The following is a 16,320-nucleotide window of genomic DNA, read 5'->3' as shown; positions in this document are numbered from 1 at the left end:
ATTAAAAAAAATAGATATTTAAATATTTAAACATTGGGAAAAAATAAAAAAGCAAAGGTCGGTTATTTATTTATTTATTTATTTATTTTTTTGTGGGGTTAAAAATTTATGGTTTCGGTACAAAAGAAAACAAAAAAATTTCAGAATTCCGAACTCTGGCTCTCACCTGTTGCTCTCACTTTCCCGCCGTCGGATTATACTTCGGTACATCTCTGACCGTAGATCGAGGGTTTTATCCAGAATCACCCCCGTCGTCGCCGGCGGAGATGATAAAAGTAGAGCCGCCAAACGAGGAATAATCTGGGACCCTCTCCAGAACTCACTCATTTGGATCTGGGACTCACGTTCGTCGGATCTTTGTTACGCTGATTATCGACTGCAAAAACCCTACACTTCCCGACGAAACGACCGCTTCAGGTCCTTCTATCTTCTGCTTCCTCATCAACTCCGGAACTTGCATTTTTTTTTGTTCTTTGTATCTCATTTTCGCGTGTACTTTCAGATATTTAGGACATTTTCGGTGAAGAAGTGGGTTCTTGCGCCATGGTAGATTGTTTGTTTTGGTTTTTATGTGATTGGAGCTTTCTTTGGTTGCGAAGAAATACTCGGGGTACAGCTAAAGGAATGAACGTACGCAATCTTGGCCATTTCTAATTTTTTTTTTTTTTCAAACTTTGGAGTCAAATAAATTCTTTAACTTGAGCTGAAAATTGCAGTTTCTCTGTTATTTTTATCTTTCGGGAACGAAATGAAGTGGGTTTTAAAAGCATATGAAATTTATAGCTACCCACTCTGACGCCGTAGAGAGGTGCGGAGAAATTCTTATGTTCCCTTTATGGAACATGCTAAGTTTTTTTGAAGTGATATGAGAGCACGTCTTCAGTTCTCATTAAAATGCATTGGAATAAATGGTGAAAAATATTGAGCCTGTGGTTGAAGGTGTATTCTTGATTTATCCCATATGATTTTGCAATATCAATGCTGCCTTAATCATTCGAATAATAACTAATGCGTTGTTCAGCGTTGTGTTTAGTTCAAAAAAAGAAAAAAAAAACGGCGAATTTTGTCTTCTGGAAATAGATACGAGATTTATGTATCTATTTAATATTCTTAGATCTTAGCTTGTATGAATTCCTTTTCTAAGCAATCGAGGGAAATCTTTGCATCTTTTAGCATTTTAATATCATTCTTAAATCTTATTCGACAAGTATTTAACTTTGTAGGCATTATTGTAGATAAAATAAACACTTTCAGTCACACTGACAATTCACTTGCTTGTCTAATAATTTGCAGGGTTCTTAGATTGTGTAGATATCATATTTTTAATATTGAGAAACCATGGCATCAAAAGGTCCCAGGTTTAAACTTGATCATGAGACAAGAGCCAAGCGTCAAAAGGTATTATATCTCTTTGGGGGAAAGAGAATTGAGAATGGTAGCTGTTTAAATTGCTTCTTTCCCCCTCTCTCCCTCCATCTAACTACCTTTTCTCACACGCACACATGGTCATACACACATTGGATGGTGGGTTGCTACGTTTTGAAGCATAATTCTTCAAGAATCTTAAACGATACTTCCTCTTTCTCTGTCGACTCCTGATGTTATGATGGTTCTTTGGTATTTCAGACACAAGAAGCTCCAAGAGAACCTAATCGACCTAAAACACATTGGGATCATGTTTTAGAAGAGATGGTTTGGCTTTCGAAGGTATATGACCAAGACATTAATTTAATATTTAGTTCCCATCTTGTTTGAACAATTTTAACAACATACATTTCATCCCATCGTTTTTATGAATTTTTCTTTTGCAAGGATGTTTGGTGCTGAAAGTTGGGATTTTTGGAAAAATGTTTTCTTTTTCTTCCATTCATACTAGTAAATTGTTTATTTGCAGGACTTTGAGTCTGAGCGGAAATGGAAATTAGCTCAGGCAAAAAAGGTTGCTCTAAGAGCTAGCAAAGGCATGATAGATCAAGCTACACGGGAAGAAAGGAAGTTGAAGGTTCTGAATAACCTCTAATTGATTGGAAATACTTTTGTTGGTTTTTAAACAGAACAACTATGGCCTGAGAATGAACAAAACATATACGAGTTGCTTGGGCGTATCTTTTAAATATAAAAAACTGTTTTGTAAACTGATGTGTTGAAACCGTTTTCTATTACTTTTAAATTTAACAATGGTTTGTAAAATTATTTGTGATTCTTGTGTTTGACGACCAATATTCATCAAAAGTTAACTCAGTCAGCTCTAAAGAAAATACATGAAGAGAGCAAAATGCTGTATTTGTTCTTTTTTTTCTTTTTCTTTTCAAATCATCATGCTAAACACGTTTTCTTTATTATATGTGAACGCTACTCTTAAACAGTCCCTAGTTCTGATGTTATTCATGGGATCAAAGTTCTAAATGCACGATGTTCTATTTTACTCAGGAAGAAGAGCAGCGGTTGAGAAAACTTGCTCTCAATATTTCAAAGGATGTAAAGAAGTTCTGGATGAAAATAGAAAAGCTGGCAAGTTCATTGATATAACATTATTTTCTCACAACCCATGGTTTCTTTTGGATGATTAGTTTTTGCTTTTCTTCAGAATTAGATATGATCGAGGTTTAATTTCAGGTGCTTTACAAGCATCAGATGGAGCTTGATGAGAAAAAGAAAAAGGCGCTTGACAAACACCTCGAGTTTCTTTTAGGGCAAACAGAAAGGTTCTCAATTTGATTTGACTGCTAGGCTTGGCCTTTGTTGTTGGGGAGAGGGGATGATTTTTATGTACATTTTTTTATATTACCTTATCCTTGTACCGTGCGACATAATGAGGTGAATTATCCTTCTGAAAATTTAGGTACTCAACAATGCTGGCAGAAAATCTTGTGGAAACTTATAAACCATCGCAGGTGGATTCTACACATGAGCCACACAATGTTCACTTACAAGAAATGGATGAAAATAAAGCTGTTGAAACCACAGAGTTAAATGTTGGTATGCTGAGATGATATTCTATGTTTGATTACCTTATAAAAATGGCATGGTTTTTAAATTGAAATAATTGAGAATATATTTCACAGAACACGAGGCAGACTCTGTGGACTTTGATGAAGAATTTGATGTAAGATCAGATGACGAATCAGTATGTCCATTGTTTCTCTCTCCACAATATTTATTTTAACTTTGTTGTATGAGAGCTTTGTCGTCAATCGCCAATATTTTCAATTGTCACATGATTTTTGGTGGTTTGCATCCTCCATCTTTCTCTCTTCTTTCTCTTGGTTTTTTTAATTTTTTTTTTTTTATGGGTGGGGGTGGGGGGGGGGGGGGGGGTGGTAGATATAATGACTTACATCTTATGAACATGGAATGATCGAAACCAGACAGTTGAAAAAATATGGATCTTGAACCACCATAGCTCTCCTGATTGTTATTGAGTAAAGAAAAAGTAAATCTTTTGGGGTGTATGTTCAGACAACATGGTGATGATCTATCAAAGATTTGAATAAGTTTTTTGACGACTAAATGTTTGAGGGCCCAACAATTGTTTTGTGGGATTAGTTGAGGTGTGGTTGGTTTGGATACTCATGGTAGAAAAATGAAGAAGAAAGATATACATGCTATTGGTAACCTAAACCTTGTAGTGATGGATGGACTTTAGGATCATCCAATTGGATGCAATGGGTTCCATCAACTAAGAATAACTAACTTATATTTGCCTTCAACTTTCATATGGTGGGAATTTCTAGTCTTCTTAATCGTGTAAAAATTAGTTCAGTATTTTGTCTTTGTTGTATTTATTCTTTCCTTCTATTGTACTGGTCTTTCTCCTATGTAAGAAGACCGAGGTTGCATATATTTGAACTTATCATCATTATTCTATCAAATTTAAGATGGTATCAGAGCACAGGTAACTTGTAGCAGTCTCTAGTACCCAAAAAACCCTAACTACCATTTTTGAAACCCTAACAGCTGATGCCGAAACCTAGCACCATTCTTGATTGTTGCATCCTACTTTCGACATCGATCTTTTCGTTTCGCCTTGACCCATATGCTTGTGTCACCACATTCTGACCATAGCCACAGGCCTTTGTGTTCTTCTCCAACCTACCCATCATTGGCATAAATTTGATTGCAATAAGCTGATTGACAAGCTGGCTATGGGAGACATCTTTAAACCAACTTGGGGGGAGTGTTGAATTTTATTGTCTTTATAATTTTGTAAATATTTGCTTACTATATTTTGTCTTTATTTTCTTTATTCTTTCCTTATGATGTACTAACTAAGGTTGCACATATTTGAAAATATCATCTTTATTCTATCAAATTCAAGACATAAAGTTCATTTTTTTCTTTTGGAGAGAAATCCATACAAAGTTTCTTGCTCATGAATTCCGTGGGGCATTTTGCCCCTTGGTTCTTAAAATTTTGGACCCAGCACAGCTAGATTCATTGCTAAATCCACCATATATATATTTTTTATTTATCTAACACATGCCTGGAGTATTTTGCATGGCTAAATTTGAATATGATTAGATAATATTTCTTGATATTCTTTGTACGTTAGTATGGAGATCTGTTGGAGGCTCCAATTGTAGTCTCGGTATCAATGGTGTTTGGCACCTTATATGTTGCTTTTGCCTTTTCTTTTTTGCTTTAAAAACCGTTGGTTCTTTTTTTTTTTTTTTTTTTTTTTTTGTTTGTTTTTTTTGCTAATTCAATCTCAATTTCCTTACAAGTAATATGTTCTCTCACAAATGTTTTAGGAAGATAACGAGCAGACCATAGATGAAGATGAGGCTCTGATAACTGAAGAAGAAAGGCAAGAAGAACTGGAAGCCTTGCAAAATGAAGTGGATCTTCCTCTTGAAGAGCTTCTTAAAAGATATGCACGAGAGAAAGGTGCACGGTGAACCATTATCTCTTTTTCTGCTTCTTTTTCTTCTTTAACCATGCATTTGACAGGCAGTTGGTTCCTGATTACTGGGTAAATAAGTTTGGGGCTATTTAATTTTCAGATTTCTGGGCAAGTTTGACATTTCTACTTTTTTTTTTTTATGAAGAAAAAATCCCTCAGACTGATTGCTGACTTTCTCATCCATTCTTTCCTTGATTCTCTCTTATATTAAGCATTTGATTTTAATGAACAAGAGAATTGTTTACTAATGATTGGCTTCAATGCTGTTCAGATGTTTTTTACTTAATTTTTTATGTACAAATATGAAAATTTTAAGATGTCTTTTGGACATTGGGTTGGAACCTACGTACTCTATTTAATAGGAAACTTTTCAAGATCATTTTGTTTCGAGAATTGTGTAGTTGTAGGCGAACTGTTTTGCTCTTGTACTCTACTTAATTTTTTTTATGTACAAATATGAAAATTTTAAGGTTTCCTCTGCTTACAGTTTTTTGTTATTTTCTTCCTCCTTTAATTTCATGGCTTCATTTGTCGAGAACAATTATGGATCTATACTCGAACACTCTTATGGTGTCTTAACTTTTTTGGAATAAAGGCCATAGATGCTTTAAATGGATATCCTTGGTTGTTTGTTTCTTGAGGATTCCTTATCCTTAAACATTTATATTATCATTATTTCTTAGTACACCGTCACCCTTTATACGTAAACATTGTAAAACTGGGTTACTCTATTTTGTGTAAATCCTTTGCTTAAAAGAAGTCTAATTGATACAGATGATTTAGAAGTTAGTCCTGAAACGAGTACAGGAGGAACCGAAGAGACAGAAGTAGAAGAAAATCATGGTAAGGACAAGAAGCAACTAGTCTCGTCCATGTTATTTTGTGGAATATGTTAGTCCTAATTGTTGAGATATATGCTACAGAAAAAGGGAATGAGTGTTCTACGTCGCATAAGGTTGATGAAATGGACTCACTTAGTTTTGCCGGTCGTCGTTGTGTAAGTTGTATGTGTATCTGGTTTGTGTTCAAAGCTCAGAACAATTTGAATCCTTCACGATGATATATTCTATTATTTCAGAATCAAAGCAATGGGGAATCATCTTGTGTAGAAAATCATATGAAAAGAGAGACTTGTCGAACAAAACGTCCATCCATGCTACCGATGGAGTTTCCCAAGGATGATGCATGTTATGATTTCAGTGAAGAACGTGTAAGACAGTTGTTTTTCTGTCTTTTCTTTTTCCTTTCCTTTTCTTTTTTAGAAAATAAAAGTAGATTTCTTCTTTTCATGGATATGATGCATTCATTATTTAAATGATGGGTTCAATCTGATTTGGTTCTTTTTAAAGCACTTTTTTTTGTATAGTTGGTAGTTTTGGTTCCTTTGGTTGGATGTTCTCTTTATATGCCCTATATTCTTTAACGCTTCTCAGCAAAGGTCTGCTTTTAAAAGAAAAAGGGGCAAATGCTCATGTTGTTAACATGTTATGGTTGCACTAAATAGGGGAGCTTGCAAACTTCAGCGTGCAGCTATTTTAGGTCAAATACGTAATTCTAGGCTTCAATTATAGCAGGTTTCAGATCCAATTAAGATTATTCATTAGTGTCTTCCTTAAACTTTTTGTTCGGTTTTTGTTTTCTGTTTTTTTTTAAGTATGGCTTGAGGTGTGCATCACTAACGCTGGGGCATGCATCTCAAGCATGCTTCACTAGAGTAGAGAAGAATGATTGATTTAACGATTAATTTGATCTCTTTCCATGTGTATACCCGTTCCTGGATGGGTTAGTATTGGTTTCCTTGGGCTCATGGAAACTTGACTTGGTTTTGTGTAATTTTTGCTCTGTTGCCTCTATGTAGGAAGATGATGACTATGATGTTGCTGGTGGAGAAGAAAAGGTATGCTATATGGATTCCAACTACTTGATATAGCGGTGTTAAAGTTTTTCTTTTACTATGCTATCTATCTTAGTTGTACTTCTTCGTTTAATGAAGATACCTCCTCTTCTGTGGTTAATACATGTACATAACTTTGTTGTATCATGTAACTTTTGTTAATTTGGTGTCTATTAAGAGTGTTGCATGAAGTTCTTCCTGATTTGTTCTCCCTTCAATCATGTGCGTTCATTTATGCGGGAAAGGGTTGACGACCATTTGTTTTGTTAGAGGAAAATTTTAGTCTAGTTTGCACAGGGGGGATCGAGTTTGGTAATTTGGAAAATAAGAACCTTGTCCTTTTAGAGTAATTTTTATGGAAATTCTTGTTTGAGAGTTGAGAGATCTGCTTTGCAATGTTAGTAGGTGGGCATGGTCATGGTGTTAAAGAAATTGAACCAGCCAATGAATTGTATTGAAACTAAACCATCCCATACTTTTGTTCAGTTAAGCATGTTGGTTTGCTTTTTGTTGCCATTCATTTGTCATTGCCACTGATATGTGTTGTCAACTTGTTGCTCTCCTTATAAATCTGCACCATATACAAACCCCTTTCCCTCGTCAATCTCTCTTTCTAGCTGTTTGTTTGGTCAGGTCAGGGGTTTTAGCTTAACTACTTTTATTTTTATTTTTATGAGAGACCTAGCTTTTACTGAAAAAAAATAAGAGATATACAAGGACATACAAAATAATATTGAGGACTCATGATCTTCAAAAAGCATGGTCATCCAACAGGGCCTTACTCTTTAATTATGTAGCAGTCTTTGTTTCCGGTCTGTACATTGGGTGCTTTGCCTTTTGGAAAGGATATCTCCTAGCTATGCATTTAGGCCAAACTGGTGCTTTCCTAAAACTGGGGAGGAGCCTTTCTTCAACTTATTAAAGGGAGAGCAAGGGTAAGGTTTAAATTCTGTAGTCCAATACAATTATGGCTACCTTTCTGGATATTGACACAAGAGAAGAGAAACTAAGGTGGATTCAAAAAAGAAAAGTTCTTATTCGAAAGACTTGTGGGACTCAATTGGCTACCTAAAAGTTGGATTTTTGGAAAATGACAACTGAATTGCTATATTCCCTTTTAGAATTACATTTGTGATCTTCCTAACACATTTATTTTGTGTGTAAAGAAGTTTTTTGGTTAATAGATCTAGGATTAAGAATGTATAGTTTTTTGCTTTTCTATGACAATGTATGCGTATCTTACAACAACATAGTCTTGCATCTCTGTGAACATAGAAAGGCATGGAGATACTTATGAATTACGAGATGTTTAGATACTGTTGATGCGGACCAAGTGATCATATGTGGTAAAATTCTTGACTGATGCAAATTTCTAATTTTCCATACCAATTTTTTCTTCACTCGATCTGTAGGATGATGAAGCAACTTTATCAGAGGAGGAGAAACTGGAAAAAGTTGATTCAAACAATGCCGATGATGAGGTAATGAGCAACTTATATATTTCCTAGAGCTTCAAGAGTTTTTCCTTTATCAAGGTGCCACACATCGATTATATTCTTGGTTCCAATTATTTATTTATTTATTTTTCATTATCGTCCCTTAGCAATTTATGTATTTATTTATTCATTTATTATATATTTTTGCAGATTTTAATGCTGCGAAATGAGAGTGAAATACCTATAGAAGAACTGCTTGCAAGGTATGGAAAGGTAGGTTTTGGAGCTTAATTTGTTTCTATATTGTTTCTTACTTTTGTGAATTTTTCCATCTTTTTCTTTTGGGTTCAACTAGACATCTGTCCATTATAATCTCAATCTTTTTGCAGGGTCCCAACAATGGTTATGATTCAGATTATGAAGATGAAAATGCTTCTGCTTTGTCAGACGACCTTGTGGATTCTTCATCTTATGAAGAAATTGAGCCAAAGCCCCTCAATGTCTGTGTGCATGAAAATATTGACCCCGGTAAATCTCATTCATCTGCAAGTTCACCTCCGGAGAGGAAAGGATCATTAGAAAACTCTGAAGAAAGGGAGAGTGAGGACAGAATTTTTGATGCTGCAGCAGCAGCACGATCTGCACAACCTACTGGGAACACATTTTCCACAACTAAAGTGCGTACAAAATTCCCTTTCCTTCTTAAGCACTCCCTACGTGAATATCAACATATTGGCTTGGATTGGCTTGTGACCATGTATGAGAAAAGACTAAATGGGATTCTTGCTGACGAAATGGGGCTTGGGAAGACAATCATGACCATTGCCTTGCTTGCTCATCTTGCTTGTGAAAAGGGAATATGGGGTCCCCATCTTATTGTGGTCCCAACAAGTGTCATGCTTAATTGGGAGACTGAATTTCTTAAGTGGTGTCCTGCTTTTAAAATTTTAACTTACTTTGGAAGTGCAAAAGAGCGCAAGTTTAAGAGGCAAGGGTGGATGAAATTGAACTCATTTCATGTATGCATAACGACTTACAGGTTGGTTATCCAGGATTCTAAAGTTTTCAAACGCAAGAAGTGGAAGTATCTAATACTAGATGAAGCTCATCTAATTAAGAATTGGAAGTCACAAAGATGGCAAACTCTTTTGAACTTCAATTCCAAGCGACGAATTTTATTAACTGGTACCCCGCTTCAAAATGATCTGATGGAGCTCTGGTCCTTGATGCACTTTTTGATGCCCCATATTTTTCAGTCTCATCAAGAATTCAAGGATTGGTTTTGCAATCCAATTTCAGGAATGGTGGAGGGGCAAGAAAAAGTGAATAAGGAAGTTCTTGATCGACTGCATAATGTTCTCCGCCCCTTTATACTTCGTAGGCTGAAAAGAGATGTAGAGAAGCAGCTCCCAAAGAAATATGAGCATGTTTTGAACTGTAGATTGTCTAGAAGGCAGCGTCATTTATATGAGGACTATATTGCTAGTTCAGAAACACAAGCTACTCTTGCCAGTGGCAATTTCTTTAGTATGATTAACGTTATTATGCAGCTTAGGAAAGTTTGTAACCATCCTGATTTGTTTGAGGGTCGTCCAATCATCAGTTCTTTTGATATGGCGGGTTTAGTCATGCAGTTGAGTTCATCTGTATGTTCCGCATTATCACCTGACCTATTTTCTAGAGTTGACCTTAAGGGTTTAGGATTTTTATTCACTCATCTAGACTTTAGCATGACTTCATGGGAGAGAGATGAAGTTAGAGCTATTGCTACCCCATCAAATTTAATTAAGTGCTCTACCAATGTGAATAAACCTGAGGAAATTGGATCTGGATTTAGATATCGGAAGAGATTGCATGGATCAAGTATTTTTGCAGACATTCAAAATGCAATTATGGAGGAAAGAGTAAGGCAGGCAATGGAACGAGCAGAAGCTATAGCTTGGTGGAATTCCTTGAAATGTGACAAAAAGCCAATTTATTCGGCATCCCTCAGGGATTTAGTGACAATAAGGCATCCGGTTTATGATATATACCATGAGAAGGCGAACCCTTCATCCTATTGTTATTCCTCAAAAATTGCTGACATTGTCCTTTCACCAGTGGAACGTTTCCAGATGATGATGGGCTTAGTTGAAAGCTTCACCTTTGCAATACCAGCAGCACGGGCCCCTCCACCTTTGTGCTGGTGCAGTGGAAGCCGTTCTGATGTGTTTATGCATCCTTCTTATGTGCAAAACTGCTCCCGACTCCTGTTTCCCCTTCTAACTCCAATCAGATCTGCAATTATTCGGAGGCAAGTGTATTTTCCAGACAGGAGGCTGATACAATTTGACTGTGGAAAATTGCAGGAACTTGCTATTCTACTCAGGAAACTAAAATCTGAAGGTCACCGTGCATTAATATTCACCCAAATGACAAAGATGCTTGATATCTTGGAGGCTTTCATCAATCTGTACGGTTACACTTACATGCGTCTGGATGGATCCACTCAGCCTGAGGAGAGACAGACATTAATGCAAAGATTTAACACCAACCCAAAATTTTTCCTTTTCATTTTATCGACTCGTAGTGGGGGTGTAGGTATTAATCTTGTTGGTGCGGATACTGTTATCTTTTACGATAGTGATTGGAACCCTGCTATGGATCAACAAGCTCAAGATCGCTGTCACCGCATAGGACAGACGCGTGAAGTCCATATATATCGCCTGATTAGTGAGAGTACCATTGAAGAGAATATTTTGAAGAAGGCAAATCAGAAGCGTGCTCTTGATAATCTTGTTATTCAAAGTGGTAGTTACAACACTGAATTCTTCCAGAAGCTTGATCCTATGGAGTTGTTCTCTGGTCACAGGTCTCTTGCCATTAAAAATATGCAGAAAGAAAAAAATCATACCATCAGTTCAAATGAAGTTTCTGTATCTAATGCGGATGTGGACGCTGCTTTAAAGTTTGTTGAAGATGAAGCTGATTATATGGCTTTGAAGAAACTTGAAGAAGAAGAAGCTGTGGATAATCAGGAATTTACAGAAGAGGTTATTGGGAGGATGGAAGATGATGAGTTTATGAATGACGATGAAATTAAGCTTGATGAAGGTGGAGATCAAGCTGGTGGCATTACTATGTCAAATAAAGATAATGAGGCAATAATACGTGGAGGTAATGATCTTAATGAAGAGAAGGCTGTAATTGTAGCTAACAAAGAAGATGATGTTGACATGCTGGCAGACGTCAAGCAAATGGCTGCTGTAGCTGCTGCAACTGGACAAACCATCTCGTCCATTGATGATCAGCTACGGCCAATAGATCGGTATGCAATACGTTTTCTGGAACTGTGGGACCCTTTACGTGATAAAGCAGCTATGGACTCTGATGTCCAGTTTGAGGAGACAGAATGGGAACTCGACCGTCTTGAGAAGTATAAAGAGGAGATGGAAGCCGAAATTGATGAAGATGAAGAGCCTCTTGTATATGAAAGTATGTATATTATTGTCTTAATGTCTTGTGATAATAACAGTAATTTTTCTGTATTTGTACACTTAAACAATTCTTTCTGGTCACCATGTTTTGAATGCTATACTTCATGTGAATGGTCAGTATGGGAGAATGTTGGCTTCCATTTGAACCAAGAAAGTTTTCGAAAAAATACTTTTAATTCACTTAATTGCAAATTTCAGCTCTTCACTGTTGTAGATGTTTTTCCAATTTGGCTTAGAATATTTTATATGGACTTCACATATATAGAAAAGTTAAGATAACGATCCATTCTTCTGCTGTAAAAAAAGTTGTATATTTGAATGCAACTTGTTAGTGCACTTTTAGAAAATTTGACCTTTATACCCCATGCATTCCTCATTTATGATTATTTTTAAATTTTTTAAAAATGATTAATGCTGGATTTCTGTGTTCAACAGGTTGGGATGCTGATTTTGCAACTGAAGCATATAGACAGCAAGTCGAGGTCTTGGCACACCATCAGGTTTGAAGCAGATATTCTTCCCTTTGAAATGATGGGATAACTTTCCCCCCTCTTTTTTATCATATCAATGAATTAATTGAATTTTTCCTCAAAAGGGTCTTGTGTATTCATTATCATCTTTATTCATTATTTATTTCACAGTTGATGGAGGATTTGGAATATGAAGCTAAGCGGAAAGAAGAAGAAGAGGCTGAAAATTGTGATCCTACAAGGTGAAACAATGTTTTGATTTCTCATTGGAAACTATAGAATATAATAAAATATTATTACTTATAAATAATTAGTGTAGTAGGATGTAACCCTGTATGTCATTTGGACTTCGGAACACTTGCCTTTCCTCATAGGAAGTGGGGCGTTTCTGTGTTCGAATACTAGAAGTTCTTGCTTTAGGTTCTGGATGGTGTACCTTTCCTCATCTTGAGCTGGCTTGTGGTTTCAGTGAAAATGTTGTGGAGTTATAAAATTATAAAAAGCATCTAACGTTGAAAATTACTTCAATCATGATATTGGTTAATAAGAACAACTGTGTTGGTCTCATGGTGATGTTCTGGTCATGGATCCATTCACTGTAGGATTAGGCAGTTTTTCTTGGTGAGGTATTGTAGTTGCTTAAGGCAAGTAAACCAATGGTTACTGAAAAAAGGTGGATTAATAAGGAAGTTTCTAGTTCCTGTAGTAGAACCTCATGATTTTGATTTATTTGGTTGCTTTCACGGAATTTATTTGCTCTGGTTGTTTGAGATAACATCCTTTCGTGCGTGCATGCATGCATGCTTGTGTACATACATACATGCATACATATATGTTAATGAGATCCTTGCATATTTAGTTTGGAATATCAAAATATGTTAACTTCTACTCTACTGATGTTGTTGAATCACAACTGTACCTTAAAACTATGCTGATACGTTAGGATGACATTTTGGACATTTATAGGAAGCTAATAAGTGAGAATCAATATTAATTAGGGAGAAAATGACATTATAGGGTTTGAACACGAGACTTTTTGCTCTAATACCATGTTAAATCAACTCAATCCAAAAGCTTAAACTGATGTGTGAGGGTACCTTTGATTTTATTAATAATTCAACATACACATTATTTTTCCATGCTGATATTTAGATTATGAAATATATGGAACAACAAAATCTTATAGCGAGATCAATCAATAGTAACAAGGATAAGAGTTTCAGATTCAATAACCTTGGTAATGTTGATTTTTGTATGACATTGGGTTATGCCTTTTGTTTTCACAATTGAGGGTTCTTTAATAAGATCAACTCCTATTTTCTTTGCAGGAATGCAACACCTAGTGAACTAAAACCGAAGTCTAAAAAGAAATCAAAGAAAGCCAAGTTCAAATCTCTAAAGAAGGGTTCTCTTTCTTCTGAGCTGAAATCAGTGAAAAAAGAAATGTCCGTGGAATTCATGTCTACAGATGATGAAGATTTATGTAGTGAAGATGTTCTTGAATCTTTATCAGCTCAGTCAAGCTTACAGAAAAAACGTAAAAGGAGTGAGTTTAGTCTGGACAGTGAGACAGGAAAGTCCCTGAAGAAGAAATCTAAAAAGTTCAAGAAAAATATTGCGGATGCTTTCCCATTAGATCTCCATCTCAGTGAGTCAGGAGTGCAATATGATGAAGCTATAGAAATAAAACCACGGGAGACTGGTGCGGATCTCGAACATAAATTAGTTGGTCGTAGTAGAATGGGAGGAAAAATATCTATTACTTCCATGCCAGTAAAGCGAGTTCTAATGATAAAACCAGAGAAAATAAAGAAGGGGAACATTTGGTCAAGGGACTGTGTTCCTTCCCCTGACTTTTGGTTGCCACAAGAGGATGCAATATTGTGCGCGATGGTACATGAATATGGTTCGCATTGGAGCATGATTAGTTCAACCTTATTCAGTATGACTGCTGGTGGGTTTTATAGAGGGAGATACCGACATCCTGTCCATTGTTGTGAGAGGTATAGGGAACTCATACAAAGGTATGTTATATCTGCACCAGATAATCCAAATAGTGAGAAGACCACAAATGCTAGCTCTGGAAAAGCTCTTCTCAGAATCACAGAGGTTAGCTAATGATTTTGTTGATGCGCATGTTATTATCTGTTCTCTTCTCTGGTTCATGAAACTTGGGTATGTTGCAGATTTACTTGGTCAGTTCTTTAGAAATCGTGTTTCGGGTTTCAGTTTTGTGTCATATTTCTTAAGAATATTTCGGTGCGCTCCAACTTTTCAATATATGTGATAAAAGAATTCACCAGTCATCAATCTCTTCTGTTTCAGGAACATATTCGAATACTGTTAGACGTTGCTGCTGAGCAGCCTGATAGTGAGTACCTACTTCAGAAACATTTCACTGCCCTGCTCTCATCTGTGTGGAAGGCAAGAATACGTGGGAACCGTGGTTTCGATACTTCACTTGCTAGGAATGGTCTCTATTCTGGTGGAAGGTACTTTCCAACTGGTAACCATATTACTCGGTATTTGGGGAGGGAAACTACAGGGAAGTTGAAATTTGGCAACACAAGCCACAATTGTAAGTTAATAGCTGCTGCACTTAATGATGCTGGTTGTACGAGGACGGATGATAAGAAGTCCCTTTCCTATCACGGGGGGCGTGCATCAGTCGCTACAGAACAGTTGGAGCTAACACTCGAGTTTGAGGGAGAGAATGATATTAACGTGTCATTCCCATCCTCAATTAACTTAACGGTATCGGATGCAGTTGACTTGTCCCCGATCAACCTGGATGCTGTTGAGTCTTCTGGCGCTCGAAGGGTAACAGAAGTCGCAGAGATTCGTTTCAGGTATAGTTCCTTTTCCCTTAGTGTTCCAACAATCATATTAAGTTATGACGTCTGTGTCCTGATTCCTCCTTTGGGTGTTGTATTGCAATGAGTTCACTGATTGGCTTGTAAGACTTGAAAATATGCAATGGATCACATGGGGTGGGTTGTTTTCTTGTTGTCAATGAAATTTCGTATTGAAAACAAAATGTCCATAGCAAACTTATGAAAATCTTTCTTTGAAATGCCTGACAAAGAACGTGTTTTTATGCCCAAGGGATGCTGCTAGAACTTGTAATGAAGATTTCCACGGGTGGGCTTCATCTGTGTTCCCCATAACCGATCTCAAGGCTCGCTCTGTGCCAAAATCACAGTCACTTGGAAAGCATAAGCTGGGAGGAGTCACTGAGTCTTCCAAGTCCAGTAAATCCAAGTTCAGAAAGGCAGGACCTGACCACGGGGAGAGTTCCCACACGATAGCTGACCCAGTGATGTACCAGATGCCATCTCTTATTATCCAGGAGGACGTCCATAACTTATATTCCCTCAGCTCACCAATTCTCACAGACGATTCATTCCCATTTGGCATGGATGAGTATCCATTCCTACAAGACGAACCAGGGAGTCTAGAGATTGTCCCTGACAACGACTACATCCTGGGATCGATTTCAGGTTTCGACACGATAGGCCCCGACTTCACAGATATTGGTTAGACTCCTCCATGTAGCCATTCACCTCAGCCATTCATTTGAAGCAAGGCCACCTCGACTACCAGAAAACAGAGTCGTTGAGGCTACTACCCAGTTAGCCAGCACGAAGCTAATTACTTTCTGGTCATTTTCGTTGGGGGATTCAACAGCCAATCTGGGTGTTCGCATACGTTGGGCACATTGGAATCTTAAGCAGGAGTGCTGGGAAGAACAAAAACCGAAAGGGATTCGAGATTGGGAAAACAAACTGTGTTAGTTATATATTCATCATTTTGGTCTCTGGGTTGCTGCATGTTTCCCCAAACGTTGATGATAAATTGAATTTCTGGATATTTTTCCTGTTTCTATTTAGCTCTGTTAATTCTTCAAGGCTGACAACTTCCACACATCTAAATATATTTCCATCCAAATCTCTTAATTATATTACAAATTCATTTTTTAAGGAAAAAAAAATTGCATTACATTATTATTTTTTATCTAAATAAATATTCTTGCCTGTAGAACCCTAATTTAAAACTATTAATCGGAAATTCATTTTATATCGCAGTTAAAAACAATTTCAGTTCCATTAATTTCTTTTTTAATAATACTAACTGCATTTTA

General features: G+C 36.6%; 1 protein-coding gene across 2 annotated transcripts; it reads left to right on the top strand.

Moving 5' to 3' along the window:
- The first annotated feature begins 126 nt into the window (after positions 1-126).
- PIE1 (SNF2 domain-containing protein / helicase domain-containing protein) lies at positions 127-16,086 on the top strand. Of its 2 annotated transcripts, XM_023683958.2 has the most exons (22): positions 127-417; positions 503-630; positions 1,294-1,398; positions 1,627-1,707; positions 1,895-2,002; positions 2,431-2,511; positions 2,617-2,705; positions 2,843-2,979; positions 3,066-3,127; positions 4,752-4,887; positions 5,678-5,746; positions 5,827-5,900; positions 5,982-6,113; positions 6,762-6,800; positions 8,210-8,278; positions 8,444-8,506; positions 8,623-11,707; positions 12,145-12,209; positions 12,351-12,421; positions 13,508-14,288; positions 14,505-15,028; positions 15,285-16,086. In XM_023683958.2, exons 3-22 carry the CDS (start codon positions 1,339-1,341, stop codon positions 15,718-15,720), a joined length of 6,162 nt encoding a protein of 2,053 aa, XP_023539726.2. In that variant the 5' UTR covers positions 127-417; positions 503-630; positions 1,294-1,338; the 3' UTR covers positions 15,721-16,086. The 2 variants fall into 2 exon arrangements, with proteins under 2 accessions (XP_023539726.2, XP_023539725.2); XM_023683957.2 differs by lacking the exon at positions 503-630.
- The last annotated feature ends 234 nt before the right edge of the window (positions 16,087-16,320 follow it).

Source organism: Cucurbita pepo, chromosome 8 (genome assembly GCF_057944985.1).
Source record: "Cucurbita pepo subsp. pepo isolate OVF chromosome 8, ASM5794498v1, whole genome shotgun sequence".
Taxonomy (NCBI): Eukaryota; Viridiplantae; Streptophyta; class Magnoliopsida; order Cucurbitales; family Cucurbitaceae; genus Cucurbita; species Cucurbita pepo.
Note: the sequence above shows the minus strand (reverse complement) of the source record. Positions and strands in the feature narration are given on the sequence as shown.

Bases quoted from the DNA above. Each gene is read 5' to 3' on its own strand.
- PIE1 (XM_023683957.2), top strand. From the start codon at position 1,339: ATGGCATCAAAAGGTCCCAGGTTTAAACTTGATCATGAGACAAGAGCC. The intron at 1,708-1,894 runs GTATATGACCAA...GTTTATTTGCAG, and splicing joins AGATGGTTTGGCTTTCGAAG to GACTTTGAGTCTGAGCGGAA. The intron at 5,901-5,981 runs GTAAGTTGTATG...CTATTATTTCAG, and splicing joins GTTTTGCCGGTCGTCGTTGT to AATCAAAGCAATGGGGAATC.